The sequence below is a fragment of the Erithacus rubecula genome, assembly GCF_903797595.1.
Source record: "Erithacus rubecula genome assembly, chromosome: 5".
NCBI lineage: Eukaryota > Metazoa > Chordata > Aves > Passeriformes > Muscicapidae > Erithacus > Erithacus rubecula.
The window spans coordinates 36,955,903-36,980,712 of record NC_136687.1 but is presented as its reverse complement, the minus strand read 5'-3'; the positions used below and the strand labels follow the sequence as shown (position 1 = coordinate 36,980,712).

Here is a 24,810-nt window from a genome sequence, read left to right as displayed (position 1 = left end):
AATTCTCAACTTTCATCTCTCCTGGTTTAGAGGGTGGATCTCTTCCTACTTAGTACATGACATAAATCTAAACTTTTAAAAAGCAAGACTTTTGTATGTGAGTCTATAAAAACAACCAGCTATTTCTAATTTGTGAAATATATCCTGTTGGATGTGATCCACTGTTGCATTTTATTTTTCAAGGAAAGATGAACAGTGCTTTAAAACCTCAGATTTGTTTGAGAGTTGGATGCATGTTGCTTCCCCTTTCTGCTTGCTTCTGAACTCAGCTTCTCAGTAGAGTGAGGCACACTGATTTGTGTCACTGTCACCTGTAATTTGGAGTTTATTGTAAAAATAATCTATACAAATTACCTTTCTCAATTTCTATTTGCAAACAATAAAACCCATCAGATACTTATCTTGAGAAATTGCATACTTGTCTGAAAAGCAAACAGATACAAGAAGATTTGTAGAGTGGAAAAGTAATGGGGATGTTATAAAAATCAATAGTATTTCCTCTCATCTTTTCTTTCCCATTGCCTGAAGTACTGCAGAAAATACTACCTGTCCATCATAAGAGAATGCTGCAGAATTAGATCGACTTGTACCAATGATGATTACATCTAAAACAGCTGTTTTCTTGTACCCTGCAAAGCTGAACTGAAAAATCAAACTTCTTCAGCTTAAGCCTTCAGCATTCTTTAATTTTTTTTACAGCTTGGACAACTTTCTCAAATATGGAGTCTTAGTTACAGCAGTCTATTACAGCAGTAATAAAGTGATTGAAAGGGCTATAAAATATTCTTTGCCATATTTGCTGGCCTCTTTTTATTTACTGTAATTTTGAGAGAATTCTTAAGTTCTTAGTAACAGTTGTCCCTTCTAAATTTTGTTAAGAATAGTAGAAGAAGGGAAAAAAATTTAGCTGAATTGAACTACGTTTAAAGCAAAAAAATGCCATAAAAATCAGTTTTAAGGAAGGGAAGAGACAACTGAATAACTGAATTACAACTTGGAAATATTAAACTTTTTCAATTTTATTTAAGTTGAGGTTTAAAAAAAAGTTAGGAAAAACTACATACCTTCTGCACATTGTAGGGATTGCAATATGCAATATTTTATGATCTTGGAGAAGCTCTGAAAGATTCTACAGGACATGTGTGACATTGCTGATTGGGTCTAAAGAATCAACCAATGTTCTTGTCAAACTATAAATATAAAATATGCTTGTCAATGACATACAGAGTATGCAGACTCTGGAGTCTTTTTTCTGTATTTTTGTGTACAAATTTAGCAAAATGAGACTTAGGTAATTCTCAAGGACAAGTCCTGAGATGAAGCAAGCAACTGAAAATTGCTACAATGCTTTTACTATAATGTGTTTTAATATTTCAGTTAAAGAATCTTTAAATATAAAAGCCATTTGTGAGACCAAACTTTAACCTATAGAAGAGGTTTTAAGTCAATGTATTACATCTAGCTGCTTTAATGCTTGTTATATATGTGGAGATGCGTTGCACTCTATGTTATTGAATTTCTTTTGCTCCAAACAGAACAGCACTTTTCTGATGTTGTACTTAGTGAAGAATACCTCAATCTTGGTGTAGAGCAAGTGTGCAGTCTGATATCCAGTGACAAACTCACAATTGCCTCAGAGGAGAAGGTAAGACAATCTATATCCCATTATTCTTTTTATCCTTTTATAAGAGGATATATATCCTTTTATGAAAAAGCGAGCTTGCTCCTACTGATTTGTGCACTTTTTTGGATGTGTTCTGTGTTTCCTTAGAGAAATTAGGCAGGTATTGTGCTCAGGTTTAAAGGACTTTTCCCAAAAGTGTTGTCAGTCTGGTGTTGAAAATTAGTCTTAACTCTTAAAAATCCTAAAGCTATAATAAATCACATTATTCTTTGTCCTTTGGGGAAAAAAACCAAAAGACAAAACTTCATTAAATGGCAATTTCTTCTCATTTTCAAGCAGAACAATCAGAACACATGCTGAGTCACATCCACAGGAGTTTGGTTTACCAAGAGATAAATAATTCCAAGTTTGAAGAGCAATTATATGCCATTTACTAACTTTAACATCAGCAGTCCCACAAAGGCATTAAAGCTGTGTGTGTATAAGTGAACTGTTTAGCCTAACTGAACACATGTGGGTTGCACAAGAGGTGACATGGCAGCTTGGTATTACCTAACCAGAGTTTAATGAGTGTTAGCTCACCTTTAGCCTAGATCTCAATCTTTTAAAGCCATTTTTGAAACAGTGTTCTTCAGTGAGCCCAGGCTGTCTCTGTAAACCTCTGATGGTTTTCTGGTTGTGGATTTATTCATTTTGAGCTTTTTAAATTCAGTTATGATCTATTTGAAATATATTGGTTTTCTTTTTTCTGGAAGTTTATAGTTGTACTCAAATGAGACTAAATTATGTTCAAATCTTTTTGAAACTTTGAATCTAAGAACTATCTGCTTAAACAGCAGCTAGCAAAGCTATGTTATTGTTCCTGTAATACCCTGAAGGTCTGGATCTATCACTTAAATACACGTGATGCTTCTTTTGTGGAGTATAATTAAGGTTTTAATGCTTTAGTGAATGATGAGCTACTGTGCAATGGAGGCAAAACCAGGATTGGGATCATTTGTCCTGCTAAGACTCAGTGATGATAAGTCATTTGAATGGTGATGTGGCATGTCAGTTCTCCAAGAAAGGAAGAAAAGTATGAGGACTGTAATATTCCTGCTGCTGTATTGTTTATTTGCCTAGTTTTCAGTATCAGTGAAGTCACTGTGTGCATTTTGTCAGTGTAGCACAGCTATCCTTGAAACACCAGTAGAGGAGTAGACATAAAAAGAGACCACATAATGCACCTTCACAATGCTGTTGTTGATAAATATGGAAATAATGGGAGCTGTAACCACTGTTATCTGCTCTTACTGTCATCTCCTCCTTTTTGGAGGCAGACTGATTTTTTCATGCTTATGAGCTTGTAAGTCAAGGCACTTGATTTGTTTGTTTTCTGGAAGGTATTTGAAGCAGTGATAGCCTGGGTAAACCATGACAAAGATGTAAGGCAGGAGTTAATGGCACGTCTGATGGAGCATGTTCGGCTGCCTTTGCTTTCCCGAGAGTATTTAGTTCAGGTAAGCAAAAACTAATACTAATTATTCTGCATGTGAATATTTCTGTTCATTATTTTAATGCCAGATAGATAATTTTAAATTTCAACAACAGAGTCATTAGCATGTTAGTGATATTAACAGTAAACAAACAGCCACTACCACATACTTGTGTGCACACACAAAGACTGAGGTGAGGGATTGCCACAGCAGAGGATGACTTACATAAGTAATTTATCTGTTTGGCTCACTGCATGACCACACCAGGAATCTGAATGATGTAATTCACTTAGATCAGGTTAGGTTTCATTTGTAATACCATCTTTTGATAAAGGATTTGTTCTCATAAGTGAATTTTCAACTTCAGAATTATATCTGTTGTTTAAGCTAATTAGGAATTAATGACAAAGGAAGCATTCTTATACCTGGTTCAGATAAAATACATGTTTTCAGATTTTATAAGCTCATTTGGATATTTTGGTGTCAGGCTAAATATTTAGGATTGACAGTATTAACATTGGATAGTAAGTATTAGTAGGTTGGTGTTGTTTTAAAAATTCTGGTTTTGTGATACAAATCTCCAATTTTGTGTGGGTTGTTTTGGGGGGGATTTGGGGTTTTTTTTGCTGTTGTGTTCTGCTGTGGTTTTTATTGTTGCAGGATGGCTTACTAGTTTGTTAAATTATTCTCTGCTACTCCTGCCTTAAAATATTCTGTACTGTCTGTATTTAAAAAATTCAAGTAATTTGCCTAATTGTAAGAAAAGTGATTTACCTTCCCTATCACTGTTTTTTTTTCACTTGCTAATTAACAATCAGCATATTTTGATTTTTTATTTTTTTAGTGACTGCACTTTTCCAACATAAATTTGTGTCCTACTGGTTAAATTATAATCTTAAAAGTTAGACTGATCTGCATTTGTGTGATAGATCATAGGCTTTATTACACTTTGGATTATAATTTCTGTTTTACTTCCTTAATGTGCTCAGACCTTGTTAAACTTCTATTAATAAACAGAGAGTTGAAGAGGAAATATTGGTTAAGAACAGCAGTGCTTGTAAAGATTACCTCATTGAAGCTATGAAGTATCACTTGCTACCAACTGAGCAACGGGCATTGATGAAAAGCACACGGACAAAACTGAGAACACCTGCTAGCCTTCCAAAAGTAAGAGCCTTGTTTTTCCAATGTGTTTAGTATTTCAAACTGCATTTTAAAAGCTTTCATGAGAACATGACTGTGTCTTGGGGTATTCCTGTAAAAAATTATTTATCCTAAAAATGCAACAAATTATTACCTTTACACTCCATCCTATTTATGGTACAGATATTTTAGCCTTCTACCTACACAGAGAATCCCTCCTGCCCTCCCAGAAAACATTTTTTATTAAGTGCTTTGGCTTTTGAGAAATATACAATTATGGAGAAGTAGGCCTGTTAAAAACAAACAAACAAACAAACCACAAAAACAAAAACCCCAAACCAAAACAAAGAATGACTGAAGCTTCTGTGTTGGGATTTTTTTATTTAATATTTTGTTCATTTTAGCAAAAAACAAACATTAGATACTTTCTCCTTTAGAATGAAGTGAAGAAGTTTTCTTATAGTAATGTTGTGAAAATGGCAATAATGGAATAGGAGATTCAATTCAACAGACTTGGCACATCTTTCTTAGAAGAACAAGCTAAGGCTGTTACGTGATGGATGGTCAGTTTCCTTACCCATCACAGATGGTGAATTCTCATACCTGAGATCACGGTAGGATGTGAAGATACAGCAGGGTCTCCCTCTTTCATGGGAACTTTACCAAGATTCTGACTGCTTTCTGCTTTTCTACCCTTGGCATTTCCTCGGGACAAAATAACTACAAATTACATTTGTTTAAAAAAATACCCAACAAATAATTTTGCCTGGTTCACAAGACTCAAATTTCTGTAGGAGAGACATCCTTTAATTATTTATTGTACAGAAGCTTGCTTTATTTTTAACACTTTTTTTGATCTTTCAGGTCCTCTCATATATGCACATAACTAACAGTTATTATTGTTATTATCTCCCTGTTAGTTGATGATGGTAGTTGGGGGACAGGCACCAAAGGCAATTCGCAGTGTTGAATGCTATGATTTTAAAGAAGAACGCTGGCATCAGGTAGCTGAATTGCCTTCCAGAAGATGTAGAGCAGGTAAGGATGCCTAATATTTTCTTGTGGTTGCTAATGTTTCAGAATTTAGGCATTGTATGTTCTCTGGAACAGTACTTGAAATACTTATCTAAGAAGGGCTAAACCTTGACTTCACAGATCATTTGAATTACTTGCTAATCTGGAATAACTTTGATCAATTGTGCTTAGTTGGTGCTTCAGTTTGCAATCTGTAGAATAAACTGCTTTATTACCTCCCACAGAAACAAGGGATAAATTAATTTAAATATTAATTCATTGTAGTAATGACTAATTTTTCTATTAAAATCCCCCAACATTATTAAATGATATAAAGAATGTGAGGAAGTGATCATCCACTATTAAAGACATGAACATGCGATCTTAAAGCAGCTGAGTGGTTTAAGCAAGAAGAAATACAGCAAGCATGGTACAAATTCAGGAATTTGTACTGTTAGGAGCAAAAAGTGTCAGAAATTTTAGGGCTTAATCTGAATGAAATGTGGTTCCAGGGGACTGTCAAAAGCATGACAAATGTAGTGAATACTGTAATTTGTGTCAAGTATCTGCCTACTTAGTACAGAATAGAGTTAATTGGCAGAGAGACTGAAAGACCCATCTTTCCTCCCCATTTCTCTGCTGTAGGAATGGTGTACATGGGAGGCATGGTTTATGCTGTTGGTGGTTTCAATGGCTCTTTGAGAGTTCGTACAGTAGATTCCTATGATCCAGTGAAGGACCAGTGGACAAGTGTTGCTAACATGCAAGACAGAAGAAGCACACTGGGAGCAGCTGTATTAAATGGCCTTCTTTATGCTGTGGGGGGATTTGATGGGAGTACAGGTATGTTTGCCTTAGACACTTCTGAATAATTTTGAGTACTCTTAACATAATTGTATCAATTTTTATACCTCTTTTTGCTGGTACTTGTGGTTAAAACAAGCATGAGGGTAGCTCGCATCTCATGATGTGGAATGTGCTTAAGTTGTCACATCCCCTTACCTGAACAGTGGACAGCTCCTAAGAGTTCAGGCTTAAAGACTAGTAAAGTTTTGACAACTTCACTTCCAGTATTCCTTTTATAGTCATAGTCCTTAACCTGTGGAAGATACGAGATGAAAAACTATTTGGTCTGTTTTGTCCTGTTTGCATAAGAAATTTATTTCTGCATTTTCATGTAGTGTAAATAAGATTATAAATGGCTTTTTCTGACCTTTGAGGAGGCTTTAGACATACACCATTCATTCTCTACTTAGACACATTAAACAGTTAGTGCAGAAGTGATCTTTTTACTGAATAACTGTTATAGAAGCATATGTAGGAGAAAGAATGTGACTTAATTAAAAAGAAAGAAAAAAATCCAGGAAAGAATTTTTCACAGCTCCACAAAAGTTTTCAGTAATTTGCCCATTTTCAGGCATAAAGAATGGGTTGACTGTAAATGCTTATCTAAAGGACAAAAAGCTGTGCTTTTGTTCAGTATTTAACAATCCTTAAAATGAAATAATTTGAATTTTCAGATAAAAAGAGTTTCCTGAAAGCTGGACAGTATGTTGCACCTAGATTTATAGAGAAAATGTTATATTGTTTTCATAGGTTTGTCATCAGTTGAAGTTTACAACTTAAAGACTAATGAGTGGTTTCATGTAGCTCCAATGAACACAAGAAGAAGTAGTGTTGGTGTAGGTGTTGTTGGAGGTAAGCTGACAAATAACATTAAAAAGAATGGAGGAAAATGCAATCATTTACCCTACTAGTTTTTCTTACTTTTGGAAACATACTTCAGATTTATGTTTTTGCTCAACGTTGTAATTCAAATGATATGAACAATATGTAATGAGATTTATGTTTTTGCTCAACGTTGTAATTCAAATGATATGAACAATATATAATCATTCTACTTGGGTTTCACCAGTTTTTAGTATAGTAGTTTTAAATATTTTTTTGGAGTTTCAGCTGTGCCTGAGGCCAACTGAGGAAAACCTTGCTAAGCTCTAGGTTATGTATGTCAGCAAAGTCAGAGGGCTGATGTGATGACCTTATCATTTGGTCTGTAGTGATGTAACATTGCTGTATTGTCAGCTCTGTTATCTGTGACTGACCTTGCTGGCTTCACTCTAGGGACAATCCCAAGGGCAGTGACAGCAAAACTGCTGACTTTCCAGTCAGCTTGGCGGTGAATAGCCTGGATGTCACTTGCACAATGAAGGTCTGGCCTGGCTCTTGGGTTTTAAAATAGTTTTGGGGGTGGGTGTGTGTTTTAACTGCATAGGGACCAGTGCTGTTTCTAATCTGAACATGAAGACTGTATAAGTGATTTTCATCAGAATTTCTGATATTTCTAGGAAGCCTATTTGTTTGTTTCCAGTATTGAACATAGTTGAAATAGCTTGCTTTTGAACAATGCCTAATTAAAAATCTTACCTTTGTATTTCTGCTAGGCAATTTAAAATCTTTTGACTTGCACTGTTGTTAGATACTGGGTACCTTCTACCTCCTAAAAATGACAGGAGCTGTGGCATGCTAACTTAACCTGTTTGCAGTATAGAATCTCAGTAAATGACTGACAGGTGCTGATGAGTAGCTAATGGGAGAGCAATGCCTTTCTTTGCCGATGTGCATTAGCAATTGTCAGGTGCTTTGGTTCCCCCCAGGGAAGCTGTATGCTGTTGGTGGCTACGATGGAGCCTCACGGCAGTGCCTTAGTTCAGTGGAATGCTATGATGCCAATTCCAATGAGTGGAGCTATGTCGCAGAAATGAGCACGAGGCGGAGCGGAGCAGGTGAGTGCACACGGGTCAGCTGTCCTTGCAAAGATGCAAATTTTGTAGGTTTAAAATGTATCTAAAATATGAAAGGTAAGCTAAAGTCTGAATCTAATGGAATGTGCTAGTCCTAGATGGCTGATACTCAGCAGGTTATAAAAACAAAACTGTTTCTCAGAGTAAGATTCAGTCTGTTAAGAGTAAAATCTCTCTTTGTTTTTTCATACTTTCATATTCCTCCTTTTCCCACAATTTCTGATGTTTTTTAACATACAGACTAATACTCATGGATTGTAATAATCACTATCAACTCATTTCTTAAGTATCAAAATCCATACAGCAAAGATGAAAAAATATCTTTTCTACAGAGATCTCCTTGCCAGTTAGGGCTGATTATTCTAACAGCATTTTCAGGTTGACTTTCAGTGTGAACTGTGACTAGGTTTCCATCTCTTTGGAGGACTTGTTCTGCATTCTGATTCACTGCAGGAAATTTTGTCCTTGTTCATTCCTAAGTTTGTATTACTGGTTTCATCCTATTACTTTCACTTATGTACCTTTTATTTCACCTTCAGTAATTCCAGTAATTCTTCTCATCACCTGGTGTTTACATCCTCTGTACATGTACAGCCTACTACATGTTATCCTTATTTATAATTTAGCCAAGATATCTCCATTTATTTCTATATAATCTTAAAAATATTTTTTTGGTGGATTTCTTTTTCCCTTCTTGCAATTCTGAGTGTGTATATTTCTCTTTAAAGACATCTTTAAAAGTGCCTGTGGTATTCCACTTTTGTTTAATGAAATGATGCTCCCACAGCTCCAAATTGACTTTAGCATTTTCATTATCTATTAATATTATGGACTTGAATCTCATTTACTGTTCACTGTCCTCTATTTGTCTTTTGGTATTTCAGGTTTTTTCAACTCGCAGAAGTTGTTTTATTTCTCTAGATGCGTTCCCATGGACTTTTTCAAGTCAAATTCCATGATATTATTTTCTACATTTATTTTTTAGTAGTAAAGTCACTTTTTTTGCCAAGTACTTAATGGTGGTTTTTAGCAATACCCTTCAAGTATCTACTGATGATTGCATTAATGTGCTTCATAACAGGAAGAGATATTGCTACAAATAAATCTGAATGGACTTGTAGTGTGCCCAGTACATGATTAATAATTACCCCTTCTCTCATCTTACCTTCCATTATTCTTTGTTAACTCTGAACAGTTTTTACCTATATAATACTGCTTAAATTAAATTCAAGTATTTTCAAAAGAAATCTATCAAAGTACTAAATTCGTTACTAAAATTAAGATTGTCTGTGGTACTTCCATCATATCGTTGCAAGATCAGCAAGCTGATAATTCTTATTACTATAAGTAATGTTTCAATTGTATTTCTGAACTAAAACTTTGATGTTAATGAAGGAAACAGGATACACTGTACCTCAAGAAAACACAGTTGTCTTGTGAAACTTCTAGTAACTTAGTCTGTGCTTCTTGGAAATAAATTCTGGATTAAAAACTGGACAGAGTTGCAGCAAGGGTACTGGAAAATATTCCTGTCAAATATTGGCAAGTTTTCAGGAAAATATTTAAATAAAATGGGCAAGTTATAAGTATGATTATAAAGACAGATAGTGTTGGTGGGTTATGACAAAGTTTCATTTTGCAGTCTGCCTGCACATGCATTTTGTTTCAGCATTTGGGGTTTATTTTTTGATACTCTGTTTTTGCAAACTGTTGTTGTGCTTGTAGCCTATTTATACAGTAGATGTTTTCAGATTTTTTTTTAATGTTGAATTTCTTCTACAACTCTGAAATTTAGTTCCTTAAGCATACTAACTACTGGGATCTTCCTGCCCCTCTCTTCTGTTGTCCCTGTGTTTGCTTACTCAACTCTCTTATGCCTTTGACCCGGTCCACTGATTAAAAAAAATGGAGAGGAAAACTAAACGTAGCCACTAATTCGAGATTCTTATAACTGAGTAAAATAATCAACATTCTTCTGTGCCACTCTATTAAATACATGAAAAATTATATTTTTGCATGGCAGAGGAGTGGGTGGTAATGTGACTGTTGATTGAGTTTGGCTGTAGAGGCCAAATAGCCAAACCCACCAGAACCGTTTCAACTGGCAATCAGTCCTGGTGGACTTATGGGGGCTAACTAAAGAGAATTTTGTTCCTGTATTAAACTTTTGGATGTCCAGTCATCTCAAAGAACTTAAGCTCATCTCTTCTGTTCCTACTGCTTCAGCTTCACTCAAAAGCAGCTTTTCAGAGGTTAACCCTCAGTTACTCTTCTTTAGTACCCACTGCTTCTCACTGATCAATGCGGGGACAGATCTGTTTCCAGCAACAGATTGGGAGGAGGAACTTCAGATCCAGATATAGGCCATTTGGGAGGGCTGAGAGATATAAGACAGGGTCCTGAAAAATGGGCAGGAAAGAAAAATAACAAAGAAAGGAGAAGTCAGAAGACGGCAACAAGAGGATACAGACGGAAGGAGCAAGAAATAAGGTAGGACCTGGAAACTGGGTGTGGGATTAAGGGAAAATGAAGCAACATAGAGGAATGGAGGACATTATTAAAAATAAGGAGCTATGAAAGAAAAAAGTGGCAATGTAGCAGAGGGAAAGCTCTACACACTGAATAGGAAGGCCAGTAACTCAATTGAAAGCATGGCTGGGGGGATTTATATCACATCCCATATTTAAACTGAAAATCATATCCCTCCTTCTAGCTCTGTGATGTTTAATTCTACATAAGATGCTTGTTATATTATTCTGTCTAACAAAGTGTGATCGGGGTGGGAGAAAGAAAAGTTGTCATACTGTACTGTGGCATGATAGCTAGAAATAATAGCAGTAAAAGAGGAATTAAATTAACTGGGAAGGATATGGGGAAATGCTAATAGTAAATATCACTGATAAAACACTAAATAGCATGATTTCTAAGACTGTCCTATCAAGAAACTATTTTTCAGATTTACAGTACTAATTAGCTTCCATGTTTCTTTCCTCTCTTCTTTTAACAATTAAAATTGGTCTCTAATAAGAAAGTTTAGTCATTTCAGTAGGAGTCATTTCTCTCCACATATAGAAATGGCTCTTAAATACAGATTAGTGATGTGTTTTTAAAGATATTTCAGCTGACTGTTAAGGTCTTGGGGTTCCCTTTTTTTCGCTCCTTTTTTTTTTCCCCTCCAATATTTTTTTTTTTTCCTTTGAGGAAGTTATCTGATTTTTCACATTCATATTTGTTGTTTTCCTTTAAAAAGATTTAAAGTGGTCCTTTTCCATGGAATACTTTATGAGCTGTATTTGCAAATCTGTATCTCTGCTTTGAATTTCATAGTCTTAAATGTGGCATTTATTAGATTTCCCACTATACTTTCATAGAAGTGCTTTTTTAGTTGTCTTTATGGTCCATCACTCAGAAGTTTTAATGCAAAAAAAACTCCTACATTTCTGAAATTTATTATGTTTGGTTTCTAATAATGCATTATAAAGGGAGGAATAAATAAACAGGCCTTTCTTTCTGTTTCCCTCATTTTCATCTTTTCAATATATGCAGTCCAAATAAAACTAGATAGAAATAGCTTTACTCACGCCTTTATTCCAAGCTGACAGATTGATAAACTTTTGTTGTAAAGTAAAGGAGACCTTAGGATTAAAGGACATCCTTTAATATTCTTTTGGATATTTTGATAACTGAAGCTTGGTTCAAAGACGCTTGGTGTTCTTCAAATCCCAGAGAAGGTACTCACTGCTAACTGTTTACTTCTGTTCCATCTGTTTACAAGGTATTCCAACACTTCAGTGGAAACATCCCTATGTATAATGTCTATCCATTCAGCTTTTATCCTCTGTATTGTGCAGTTTTTACTTTCTAAAAGTTCACTTACACCTTATCATCTTGTCAGATTTCTGTTATGCTGGCTGAGAACATTGTCTCATTTACTGTCACTTCTAATTAGTCCTAAATTTTAACAAGCCTCATTTTCCTGCACGTCATTTTTTGTCCAAAATTTTCTAAATCTTCTGTTGCAGAACAGCTCTGGTGTTTGTATGCTGCAATATGGTAGATGGGCATGCAAGGCATTTTATCAGTGTCTTGCTGTAGTTACTGTCTCTCTGCTTTAATGCATCCTGACCCAAATGTTTTCTGAAATAGTTTCCAACATTGACTTAATGAAGGATTTATGTTAGCTGACATATTTGTTGTTTCTCCTTTATATCATTCAAATAGTTCTCTGGTTAATTCTGCATATTTTCATATGTTTACAGGTGTTGGTGTGTTAAACAATTTATTGTATGCAGTAGGTGGACATGATGGTCCTTTGGTGAGAAAAAGTGTTGAAGTGTTTGACCCCATTGCCAGTACCTGGAAGCAGGTTGCAGACATGAACATGTGCAGAAGGAATGCAGGTATGTTCAACCATGAATAAATTGTGCCCATGTCAATTGTGAATGGCATGTATCTGGATTTCTGCTGCTTTCATAAAAAACATGCTTTTTGGGGAGTGTGTAAGTCAATTACCAATTTTAATTCTGATTTCCTGCCCTTTTTTAGGTGTTTGTGCTGTAAATGGTCTCTTGTATGTAGTTGGAGGAGATGACGGTTCCTGTAATTTATCAACAGTGGAGTATTATAATCCAACAACTGATAAATGGACAGTTGTGTCATCTTGTATGAGTACAGGAAGGAGCTATGCAGGTAAGGCATGTAGATATTTTTAATAGACTTTTTAAAGGATAACAGAGTTTTGTCTATGATAAAACCTAAGATGATAAAATGGGTAGGAAGAATCTGATTGCACATTTTGAATGATGACTTCAAAAAATTATTCACTACAAGTTAAAAAAAGGGGGATTAAAGTGTATTCAAGAAGGATTTAGCACGTAAGTGTGACTCACAAAGATGATTCTGGTATGACCAGTTTTTTAAACAAGAAATATGTGTCTCAATCTAAGAGGTCCAATTTCAAAATTCATTGGGATTTAGAATATGAGCTAAAAAATATGAGATATTTAGAATATGAGCTGTTTCAGGAATCTTTTCCTTCAACAACTGCAGTTTTTTAAATGAGCCATTTAAGTGAGTGTTAAGGATATATTTCTCTGATAGGAAAATTAAACTTTGAGACGTCGCAGGTTTTTCCAAGTCACAGAAACTTTCAGAACTTTGCACTGATTCAGACAGCTTTGTGTCCAAAAGAAATTAGGGGAAAATGTATTAATTGTTGCTGGTGCACAGTTAAATGCTAATTGCAATGTATTGTATTAAATTCTTTTCTTGATTAAAAAAAAATACTGCCTAAAGATTTATCCCTTTTTCCCCCCTCCCTCTAGGTGTTACAGTTATTGACAAACCATTATGATCAGTAAAGGGATTTTCAACTTGATTATGCACTAGAAGCAGTCTTCTACAAGCATATTTGAAGTGACTGAGTATCTAAGCACTTCTCTACTTGTAGCTGCACCTTGAGTCACAGTGGAAGATGTGACTGTCTACAATTACAGATGACAGATGATGAAGATTATTCGAGGTAGAAGCAATTCGTAGGATTATTCTGCAGTTGAGCAGAAGCTGATTGAACTTTTGAAGTCTGGTGGACTTTTTTTTTTATTGCAAGATCTTCAAAAACACCCCAACACTTTCATAAGGAACGATTCTGTCAGTCATGACTGAGAAATGGATTGTGAGTGAAGAATGGTGTGTATTCTGGTGAAAGTAAATTTTTGTCTTATTTTTTCCAGAGACTAATAAATATATTTAAGGAAATGAACTGTCAGTCTTCATTGTAGGTATTGAATCCCACCTCAGTAATTCAAACTGGCATGGGGTAAATTTGTTTCCTTTTATAAAACTTTTGTTACATAACTATACTATGTGCATATGTTTGTGTGAGCATAAATTGCTCTCTCTTGAAACTCTTCAAAACCTGATTTTACTATTTATAATATGGCACAGTACTTTGAATATGTCAGTACTATGTTGTAAAACAGAGATGTATTTTTTGATATGTAACAATGCTTAACACTAATTCCCACTGAAGGAGATCAGAGACAGCATAACACTTCTTGAGCAGGTGCAATTTCAGTATCTTTTTAATAAAAATGTTGTCTGTACTTACTTGGTTTTTTTTTTTCCCTGTTCAATTTTGGTCACATTTAGATGTTACTTCTTTTTTACCTTTTTATCCAAAAGGTGATTTGGCATGAAAATAACTGAAAATTTATAGTGAATGTATGCAATCGCGTTGAACTTGCATGGTACAAAGGCCTATTTATGCGTGTAATTTCAGCTTCTATTAGCCAATATCTGAATATACTGTGTATGGCCATGCTTATAAAGCAGCACATTTTTATTTGTTCTTGGATGGCCTCCTTTTAACATGACCAAAGTTACTGTCATATTTGAGACATTTTCTTCAAATAAAAGTTTGTACATTGTTTACTAATGCCAACAGGTCGCTTAAAACTTGTGTTTCTCAATGCAAGTCTCAAACCAAAAAATCCGTCGAATAAAGCGGGGGGGTGGCGGCGGGAAGGAGCCGGGAGCAGCTGGTTTTGCAGAGGTTGTTAAGGTCTAGGAGCCAGTCCCGTGAACATCATCACTGCTTTGCCGCGGGTCTGCTCCTGAAGGCTGCGGCTGTCCCTGAGTGCAGGAAGGGCCGCACCGGCTTCCCTGGTGCCTGACTGGGACATTGGTGACAGGGCTGGGAGTCACGTAGGTGCCCCAGCTCCGTGTGCGGTGTGACGCACGGTGGGGCGAGGCAGAGGCTTTGAACGCGAACCTTTTATTTGAATTGTGCACCTTCACCCGCATGACACCAACCCGTGAATGCGGCTGTGGGCCGCTGTTGCCATGACAACACCGCCGCCTGTGCGCTTCACTCTTTCCATTAACGCGGGAACAGGGAGCGGGTGAGGGCACGGGCACCTGCAGGGGTGCCAGCGGGTCCGCCCGCAGCAGCGTCGCTCCGGCAGGGGAGCGCTCAGAGCGCGGAGCGGGAGGCGGAGAGCGGCGAACGGGGCGCGGGGCACGGCAGCGCTGCCCAGCCCCGGCCGCGCCGCGCCCGCGCGCGCCCCGCCCCATGGCGTCGTGCGCGTCACCCGGCCGCGCTCCCGCCCCATTGGCCGCGCGCCGGGGTCTCACTATCCTCACTCCACCCCTCCAGCCAATGGCCGCGCGGGAGCTGCCGCGGCGGCCCCGCCCCCCGCCCGCCTGACCCTGCGCCGTTTGGTCCCGCCGGCCAATGGGAGTGCGCCGGGCGGGGCCGCGCCGGCGGCCAATGGGCGGCGCGCGGTGGCGCGGGCGGCCCGGGGGTTGTTGTTGCTCACTAGGCGCTGCCGCCGCTGCCGCCGCCAGGTGAGGGGCGAGGGCTGAGGACCGAGGGGTGAGGGCGGGCGCGGTCCGGGGTGCGGGTCCCGGGTGCGGGCCCCCCGAGGGAACCCATCTCTCCGTGGCGTTCCCCGCGCGTGGGTGGCGCTTCCGCCGCCTGGCGGGGCCGGGCGGGCCGGAGGAGCCCCGGTGCAGCCCGGCCGCTGGCTCCCAGGCTCCCCGGGAGTTCGGCGGTGGGTGAGCTGCCTTGCGCGTCCTTCTGCCCAGGAGCTCGGCCTGTCAGCTGCCTTGGCGTCTGCTGCGGCGCTTTTGCTGTTAATAGGAAGTGGCAGCATCCCGATGCTGTTGCTAAGAAGGAAAAACGATAGCTGATGTTGTTGGATACTGGCTTGGTATGCTGATTACTATGTGGGGGTAATTGCACAGGGAAATGGGCTGCCCAGGGTGGTGATGGAGTCACCCTGCCCGGAGGTGTTTAAGGAGAGACTGGATGTGCCTCTTGGTGCTGTGGTCTAGTTGATAGGGTGGTGGTGGGTCACAGTCGTAGGATCTCAGAGCTCTTTTCCAGCCCGGGATTCTGTGACTTGTGTGGGACTTAGCCCAAGTGTACCAGCTGGGCATGGACCGGTGTTCTCTGGCCTGTGAGTCGCAAACCTGTGTGAGAGTGGAAGAGGGACCTGTCAGAGGGCTCCAGAGGAGGGCACTGGAAATGGCCAGAGGACACCAGAGGGGAGAGGCTGGAAGAGTTGGAGCTGTGCAGCCTGGAGAGGAGAAGGTTCAAGGGACGCCATACTGTGGTAGATAATGGGGGTTTTTGCTAAAACTTGTAGTGACAAAGTACAGGGTGGTATTCTTAAATGAAAAATAGGTAGGTTTAGATTTAGATAGGCTTAAGAATGATATTTTTTACAATGAGAGTACTGGGACACTGGAGCAGATTGAGCAGAAAAGTTGTGTATGCCCCATCCCTGGAAGTGTTTGAAGGCCGGGTGGAATGGTGCTTTGAGCTACTTGATGTTGTGAAAAATGTCCATGCCCATCCTGAGAGGGTTGGACTGTAAATGATGTTTAAAGGTCCCTTCCAAGCCAAACCAACACAGAGCCTAGTCTGTGGAAATGGTATGAGTTCAGGGCACCTGTAGGAATGCAGCCTCTGTGGTTTTGGGAGCTGTGAGGAAAAGTCCATTATTCAGGAAAAGGTGGATTGCCTCAAGCCAGCTTGATGTAATGTTGATGTAATTTTTAAGGATTTTGATTCACAGCCATGAGAAAAATGGGAATGGATAATCAAATTACAATTAATTAATCTGTTAAATAATTTTTCAACTTTTGCATTGCTCTTTTAGTACAGAATGCGATTATCCTGCAAAAGCCTTGAAATAAATTTGGCTAATAATTAATACTTTGTTATCCTTTTGCTCCCTTGACATGGTCTCAAAACCTAGCAGCTGATTGCCTCTCAAATCGGTTTGCCTCTCACACCAATCTAAAGCTTTGTTCTTTTAGGCTATTCTGTATGAAGAGAATCTGTCTTTCCTGTCCTTTCTCAGCTTTTACATTAAAACTAGATAAATTACTATTATCACGTAATGTTTTTGGTTTTTTTTCCTGAAGATTAACTTCTGTTTATTGAATTTTTCTCAGTATTTACAGGTTGCTTACAGACAGCCACAGAAGAACTGTAATTGTGATGTTGTATGATTGAACCATGGCCATGAATGACAGCGTTAATATCTTGAGCTCTGCTTATCTGGCAGTGGAATATATAGACTCTTTCTTACCTGACAATCCCCTGCAGCAACCCTTCAAAAATGCCTGGAATTACATGCTGGATAACTACACAAAGTTCCAGATTGCAACTTGGGGATCACTTCTAGTTCATGAAGTTTCATACTTTTTGCTCTGTGTACCAGGATTTATCTTTCAATTTATACCATACATGCAGAAGTATAAAATTCAACAGGTAAGAGAAATTTATGAAGTATACACTGACTTATCTTTGAACATATCAGGCAGAGCATATAGTCACAGTATCCTGGTTATCAGTGTATATGGTTCCATTTCATCTGTCACTTGGACATCCTGGAAACAATGAAGTAAAATTACTATGAGGAGAGAAAAACAAGTGGATTTTAGGGAAGAAAAAGGTTTTTTTCCTGAGGAAGGGTTTTGCTTTTCACCATGGTGCTATAGAGGGGAAAGGATGTGTCAGTCTTACTGTTTAAATTTTATATACATAGTTTTTATATCAGCAGGGGAAGGTGGATAGAATTCTAGCATCTGGTGTTAGAAGTGTATCTTCTACAAAATAATTACATGGTGTGCTTATTTAATAGCAGTGCTCTTCTTCAAAGTACCTCTATTTCACATTTTGAAATATTTTGACAATAAAGAAAGTCTGGGATGGATTGCACACTCATAATTGGAGGCAAAGGCACATCCAGTATCTAAAAATCGTTGTTTTCCCTTAGTTCATTTTAATTTGAATTAGAAATTAATAACAACTTCTGAATTTAGTGCAGTAGATAATAGAATATCTTCCTGCAAAAACTGAATGTTTACAAGACAATTATTTCTTTACAAGCTTGTCTCTTGAGCCTCTCTTTGTATTATTTTAGCAATGGAAATGCATTCTGTGGTGTGAATAAGGAAAGCAAACATGGGTTATGTTAAACTGTTGAGTATGAAATGTTCCTGCTAACTATAAACACTGGAAAAACAAAAATAGTTTGGATGTGACTGACAAGACAGCTTATTTTAAAACACTAGCTTAGAAGAATGAGGCTTTGATAAAGCTGAATCCAGTCCTATGTTATTTGTGTTGCCTGAATTAATCTGTATTAGTGGAAGGCATGTTATCTGTCTTCCAAGGTGAAATTAAACTGACTCAAAGTGAAGTTTTGGAGCACTTCACTTGTGTGCAATAGAAACATGTAATACAATCAATTCTTCTTGCTTCATTTTAGGATAAACCAGAAACATGGGAAAAGCAGTGGAAGTGTTTCAAAACCCTCCTCTTCAATCACTTCTTCATTCAGCTTCCCCTGATTTGTGGTACCTATTACTTCACGGAATATTTTAACATCCCATATGGGTGGGAAGAGATGCCGAGATGGTATGTAGCTTTTTCTGATATGGGGATGCTGAGTTACATGCAGCTGGAGGCGGGATATTTGACAAGTAGTGTTGTCAGCTCTTAATAGAAAATAACTTTTTCACAATGCAAACTGTTGATCATCCTTCATTTGATGCTTAGCTGTTGTAAGAGCTAATAAGAAAATTTTAAATTTCTTTAAATGGCCCCAGGCTATCCTAATGTTGAGGGGAGAGGGGGATTAGGAGGGAGTTTATGGAAGCAAAGCAAGATTCCTGGTGGAGTGAGTCAGATGTTGGACTTTCTGGGGGTTTTATTTATCTAATTTTTTAAATTGCTCCTAAGTGTCTCTACCTTCCACCTTGTTTTATATCATAGAGCTAGAATGTTCCTCAAAAGAGAGAATGTATCACCTTCACAGTCTTCTTTTCTTGCGCTGAGCTGATGTGTTTTTGAACAAAGCTGGATTAGCTACAAGTGCCCCCACCTCCCATACCAACAGCAGTTTTTTATCACAGAAGGTCATCTTCCTTGGAGAGCTGTTTGCTCTCTGGTGTAGATGGCTGAAACAGCTCTATGTTTTTTATCAAGGTCTGACACAGTCTGGTTGCTCTCTGTAGACTGTGTTTGTAATATTGAAATGACAGCTTGTTATACTAACTGTGAGTTAACACTAACTGAAGTGTGTTAATGTGTGCTAACTCACTTCACCATACCAACAGATGAGCTGATGAGCTCCACAGCCTTTTTACCTGGTAATTAATGTTTTTAGCATGTTAAAAATGCAGACTGTTGTTCAGTCAGTAATAGGTATAAACATTTCTGACCATCATTAGCATATAAACTATTTTCTCTTTAAGGAACATATGTCTGCTAGTATTTTCTATAACTAATAGATCTTCTGCTTTTTGAAGGTATGTTCTGGTTGCCCAGTGTTTTGGATGTGCAGTGATTGAGGATGCCTGGCACTATTTTCTGCATAGATTGCTGCATCACAAGAGAATATACAAGTATATCCATAAGGTTCACCATGAGTTTGTTGTATGTATTACTTGATTTTTTTCTTTAATAATAGCTTATAGTATGTGTTTCATAGAACTTACTTAAGCATTTTGTTTGCAAGACCTAAGAATTTTGTATTCCTTTGACAGTGTGGTTAGATGCCCTTTGTCAAGAGCAGTCATTGGTTTTGTTTCTGAAAATATCTCCTGTAATTTGATTTCATTTCAGTGAAATGAAAGATTACACTCTTGCTAAAGTTTGATCATATCTATGAGCAAAGTGAAGTGGACTTTTTAAAATGCACATATAGGTCTCATTGCTAGGAGAAGGGAAACAGTAGATGTCTGGGTTTGGTTTTCCATCAGTTCCCCACCACATGGGCTGTTACCCAGAGCATGTGAATCCCCAGAACATGATCAGACAGGCAGCTCTTGCACAACCTGGGTGTGTGCTTCACGTACTTGATTCAAGGAAGGGATTGCAGCTCTGGGTAAGGGTCTCTGGAGTTAATATGGCCCATTATGGAATTCAAATACACAGATACATGGAGAGCACACATTTTGGGTGGTTCTGCATTTAGTGGGGTTGGAGCTGGCATTGAACAGCAGGCAATGAACCACACTTGGCTGGAGCCAGGTAGGATCCAGCAGTGCCTGCACTTTGTAGATGATATTGCTGTGTTTAGGTGGCACTGCCTGTGGAGCCCAGGAGTCTCTGTGTTTCTGTGCTGCTGTGTATGACCTAGACTGTGCCAAAAGGAAATTGCAAGCTGCTGGGTCAGGGATGTTTTATGCATGCTGCCAACAATAGAGGAGCTTGATATGGATTGATGCATGCATATGTACAGACATCTGCAGCAGCAGCTGCTCTCTTGCTCTTGGCAGCCCCTCAGGTCTCTAGCTGGAGCAGCTTTTGGCCATTATTCTTAAGAGTGGTTAGCAGCTCTCTCAGAAGTGATCTGTAGCCTAATGGCTGTTTCACTAAAAACTTCTCCTGACAGTAAAAAGAAATGTTTTTAAAGTATCCCTTAAGAGAAAGTGGACTTATTTTTTTTCTGATTCTTATTTATAACCTTCAGCATTAGGTTAAAATTTTTTAAACTGTTCTCTGTGCATGGTGTTCTATGACTGAAAACTTTTTGGAATGTATTTTTTTTGCTAAACCAAATGTAGGAATGACTGGGGTGTGTGTGTGTGTATGTATACGAGAAAAAGTGTTTTATATCAATCTCAAAATAACATTTGAGGAGTACAAATTTATTTTATAAAATGATCAAAGATAAGGGGTTTTTAATTTTTATTTTGATAATGAATTTCTAAGTGAATCCTGCTTCTGAGAGTATTTTGGCTTCCTTCTTTCTTCTGCTTCCAAGACTGGATGTATAGCTGATAGGAGCTTGCCAAACACTTTTAATATTCCTGAAATAATGCTTTGACCTGGGGTGATGGTAAGCCAAATAAAAGTTTTAAATTTTTCAAATAGTAGCGAAGTGTTTGGAATCACTAACAGAGTGATAATCCTTATGATCTTGGAATACTGTTTTTCCAAAGAGGAGCTAAATATGTGTGTCATGGTCCTCTCTCCATCATACCATTCCCTTTGCCCACAGCATTGTCCTGTTTGTCCTGTTGTAGTCTTGTGAAGTTGGGAAAGGGAGAGTATTGCAAAATGGTGCTTCTGATTTGGGAATACATACAACTGAAAATGGTGACTGTTCCCTGTCTGTTATCTCTTTCTAGTCTCCATTTGGAATGCAAGCAGAATATGCTCATCCTCTGGAAACACTCATCCTGGGAGCTGGCTTTTTTATTGGCATTGTTATTTTCTGTAACCATGTGGTTCTCCTGTGGGCATGGGTGATCTGTCGCTTGATGGAAACCATCGATGTACACAGGTGAGATGCTCAGTGCTTCTTAAGAATTTTTTCTCTTGTCCTTACGTCTGTCTCAAATTCACCTGTCCCTGTCACTGAGATGTACTTTTAATTTTGCACTAAAATGCATTTCTGTGTTTTACAAAGAAGGAGACAACCTGGGAAGTTACCACTCTTTTCTGTTTTGAGGTAGTGATAGCAGCAGGTCTTGCTGATTAAAATAGTGTGAACTATCAGCTAGAGCATCTCAAGGAGGGTTGGAGAAGCTAGGCACCTGATCAGGTTGTCTGGCTATTGATATTTGGTGTGCAAGTGATCTTATGCATATTGGAACACCAAAAATCAATTACAAAAGGTGATACTCCAGCCAAGGGTTCTTTCTGTTTAACATTTTGTCATACTGTTTTCTTGCTCAAGAGAAACTTTATGCTCTGTGAGCACTGACTCTCTTTAAAATAAATGCATAAATTCCTTTTGGTTTTTTTTTTTTTTGTTTGTTTATGCCTTATTTATAAAAAGGACGAGACTTGTTGTCTCTGTGGTATAACTGATTTATTTCAAATTTGGCTCCAAAATCTTAGGGCAAATCCCAATAGGCTTAGTTTAGTTCATCTACAAATGAATGAGTTCCTGTGTTCAAGAGGCAGGGCTGCTAAGAGGTTTCTTTTGAAATGATAGTATTAACATTGACCTTGTATTTGTAAATAGTGTCTTATTGCAAGTTGAGTGTCAAGTGTTTCAGTGGAATATAAGCTACCAGTAAATTCGTGGTATAAGGCATTCCAGGTTTAGTCATGTTTTTCTTGTATACTTCCCAAAGTGTATGTTGTGACATACCATAAACTCATTGATACAAAATACAATTTTCTTATTATCATTTTAGTTTGTTCCCCTCATGAGGGGTTTATAATGAGTTGCTTGCACTCTCCCCACTAGGTGGTGGTAAGAGGCTTTCCAGCACCACGAAGCAAAGGAGTTAGAATCCCTCTAGAGCACCCTGTTCTGCTTTTAATCTTACTTTAATCATATATTTGGATTTTAAATATTTGAAGAACTTGCAGTAAGCTGGAAATAAGAATAGGCATACAATGACTGTCAATTTTAGATGCTCTCTGATGAGCTGCTGTGCTGATGGCCATAGCTTGCATTTAATATTACTTCTTGTTCCTCCTTCCTAAAGTCACTCTTAGTTAAAACTGCTAAGCCAGCAGGAAGGCAGTCACTGTGATTTTTTAAAGTTACCTGCTTAAACTTGTTTTTTGTATTGCCTGGTGAACTAAGCTGAAAAGCAATTGCCAAAGCCATTGTGGGGTAATTTACAGAGTCATTTGGCTAGGAGTGGAGGGAACTTGTTTTCATGTTAAGCCAGTATCACAGTGATTACCCCAGGACCTTAGAATACTATATAATATTTTTCTTTCATCGAAATTACAATTTAGTGTCTGCATTTTGTTGTTTATATCTCAGAAAAACCCTTACCCTGGCTTACATGGCTTTACTTTTTTTTTTTTTTTTCTGCCCTGTAGTGGCTACGATGTCCCTCTGAACCCTCTTCATTTGGTGCCTTTCTATGCTGGGGCCCGTTTCCATGATTTCCATCACATGAACTTTATTGGCAACTACGCCTCGACCTTCACGTGGTGGGACAGGCTCTTCGGTACAGACTCTCAGTTCATTGCCTATCAAGAAAAGGAGAAGAAGAAACAGTGCATAGCAAAGAAGAAGGCTAACTAAATTTCCAGTGTAAAAGTCAACTTTTGCTTTTCTGTAAAGCAAAATAGTGATTGGGTGTTTAGCATAAATCTTGTTCCCTGGCTATTAAGAGGAAGGGAAAAAAACAGCTAATTGAACTGCAGTATCTTTCTAATGGGAATGTTTTCTATTTTGTACATAAGTACTGCATATATTTTAACTACAGATTTAAAGATGATGGAAAAAACAGAGATGACTTCTGTCTATCTTTTCTTTTTTTTTTTTTTTGACAAGAAAAAAATTGGTTTATCTATAACGTTGCCCATTTTTGGATCCAGGTAGAATTATGTATGTACACTGAAGTTGGTCTTAGTTTTTTTAAAGATATATTCTTAAATTTATAATATGAAATAGCAGAAGTTATTAACAAGCATCAGCACTGTATTATTTAAATATTGGGTAAAAGTTGCTTAAAACCAAAATGTCTGTTACTAAGAAGCTTGGACAGGTCTTTTGCACACTGGATAATGTGAACTGTTAATAACAGAATACCTGGCTAAACATGAATTATCAGAGACATTCCTGATCTAGATTTATTATGTTATATTAAATTACAGGTAAAAAGAATAGAAGTTTTTATTTGAAGACACTGTTTTTGCTGCTCTCTTGAAGTTGATCTGTCAGTGTACTTAGCATTTACATTACATTCTTCTCTATGTGTTGTAATTTGCTGATCTGACTTGTTGCTATATTTGCACTTGTGACTGATGAAATAAACGTGGTTTGGTTTGATGTGTGTATTGTACTTTCCATATGCTTTTAAACACAAAGCTGTGATAAAACCATGCAGTATATAGGGTTTTCATCTCTTTAATGAAGAAGTATTACTTCTTAGGATGGTTTGCAGCAGTGCCATCTGTTAAACTACTTAGAGGCAGTAAGAAATGGAAACTGAGAACATGTAAATTCTGTTGTTTTTGTTTTGAAGGACTTGGATACATAACTGCTCAATGTAGCAACACCTTTTGGAAGAGTGCATTCTCAGGCTACAGCTTGATTGCAAGCTAGAATCTCCAAATCTACTATTTGAGTTGCACTAGTCACAGATGCAGTAGTCTCATATTTTTTAATCTACTGTATTTGTCTGTTGCACAGGAAATAACAGTGAAGTATTTGAGAGGGGCTTAAACCCTTAAAAGATCTTCCACTTTGTACTGTCATGTCAGCTGCTCTTCAGACTTCAAATACCACTTTGTCTACTTGACAAGTCCCTTAGAGGGCTTCACAGTGTTTTGCTTACTGAGGACCACACCTGAATTTTAGTGATGCTTCACATACAATCTGGTATAACTGTCAAGACAGACAATCCAGTGGAAGTGCAGATGAAATCAGGCTTCTAACAAAAAGTAAGGTGTTAATGACATGCAGAATGACTCAAATATTACTTGACATGTGGAAGTAGTTCAGATTCCTCTTCTGTATGTGTTTTGTAGAAGCTTTTAATTTTTTAACTGTATCCCTGATGAAATTCAGTATTTTTTCCCATCCCTCTAAAGATACATATTTGACTATGGCAGGTGAACAGAAGCTGTAATCCCTGTATTATTGTTTCTAGCAGGGACTGGTACTTAAGCCTTGCTGAATCCATATGCACAGCTTGCCTGAACTCTCCATGGTGGACACAGCCTCTTTAATCAGATTTCAAAGATGGCCATTATCCTCTGCTTTGTCAACTCCCACACCCTTCCTTCAGCTGCAGCTGTACTTTGCTT

At 37.9% G+C, this 24,810-nt stretch overlaps 2 protein-coding genes across 9 annotated transcripts in view; both read left to right on the top strand.

Moving 5' to 3' along the window:
- Positions 1-14,499, top strand: part of KLHL2 (kelch like family member 2) — a 53,654-nt gene extending 39,155 nt beyond the window's left edge. For 3 of the 7 annotated variants that reach the window (XM_079305715.1, XM_079305719.1, XM_079305714.1), the window contains 10 exons: positions 1,536-1,645; positions 3,007-3,123; positions 4,117-4,266; positions 5,163-5,280; positions 5,902-6,099; positions 6,853-6,954; positions 7,911-8,039; positions 12,317-12,457; positions 12,603-12,746; positions 13,382-14,499. In XM_079305715.1, coding sequence (XP_079161841.1) covers positions 1,536-1,645; positions 3,007-3,123; positions 4,117-4,266; positions 5,163-5,280; positions 5,902-6,099; positions 6,853-6,954; positions 7,911-8,039; positions 12,317-12,457; positions 12,603-12,746; positions 13,382-13,410 — 1,238 coding nt within the window. In that variant the 3' untranslated portion in view covers positions 13,411-14,499. Of the gene's footprint in view, positions 1-1,535; positions 1,646-3,006; positions 3,124-4,116; positions 4,267-5,162; positions 5,281-5,901; positions 6,100-6,852; positions 6,955-7,910; positions 8,040-8,941; positions 9,177-12,316; positions 12,458-12,602; positions 12,747-13,381 lie in introns of those variants that run through there. The other 4 variants (XM_079305716.1, XM_079305713.1, XM_079305717.1 and 1 more) reach the window with 4 other exon arrangements.
- A 786-nt stretch (positions 14,500-15,285) lies between these two features.
- Positions 15,286-23,830, top strand: MSMO1 (methylsterol monooxygenase 1). 2 transcript variants are annotated; one of them, XM_079307469.1, is made up of 6 exons: positions 15,286-15,404; positions 17,031-17,340; positions 18,344-18,492; positions 19,386-19,512; positions 21,213-21,367; positions 22,873-23,830. In XM_079307469.1, the coding sequence occupies exons 2-6, from the start codon at positions 17,086-17,088 to the stop codon at positions 23,078-23,080; spliced, it is 894 nt and encodes a 297-aa protein (XP_079163595.1). In that variant the 5' UTR covers positions 15,286-15,404; positions 17,031-17,085; the 3' UTR covers positions 23,081-23,830. The 2 variants fall into 2 exon arrangements, with proteins under 2 accessions (XP_079163595.1, XP_079163596.1); XM_079307470.1 differs by lacking the exon at positions 15,286-15,404 and adding an exon at positions 16,485-16,576.
- The last annotated feature ends 980 nt before the right edge of the window (positions 23,831-24,810 follow it).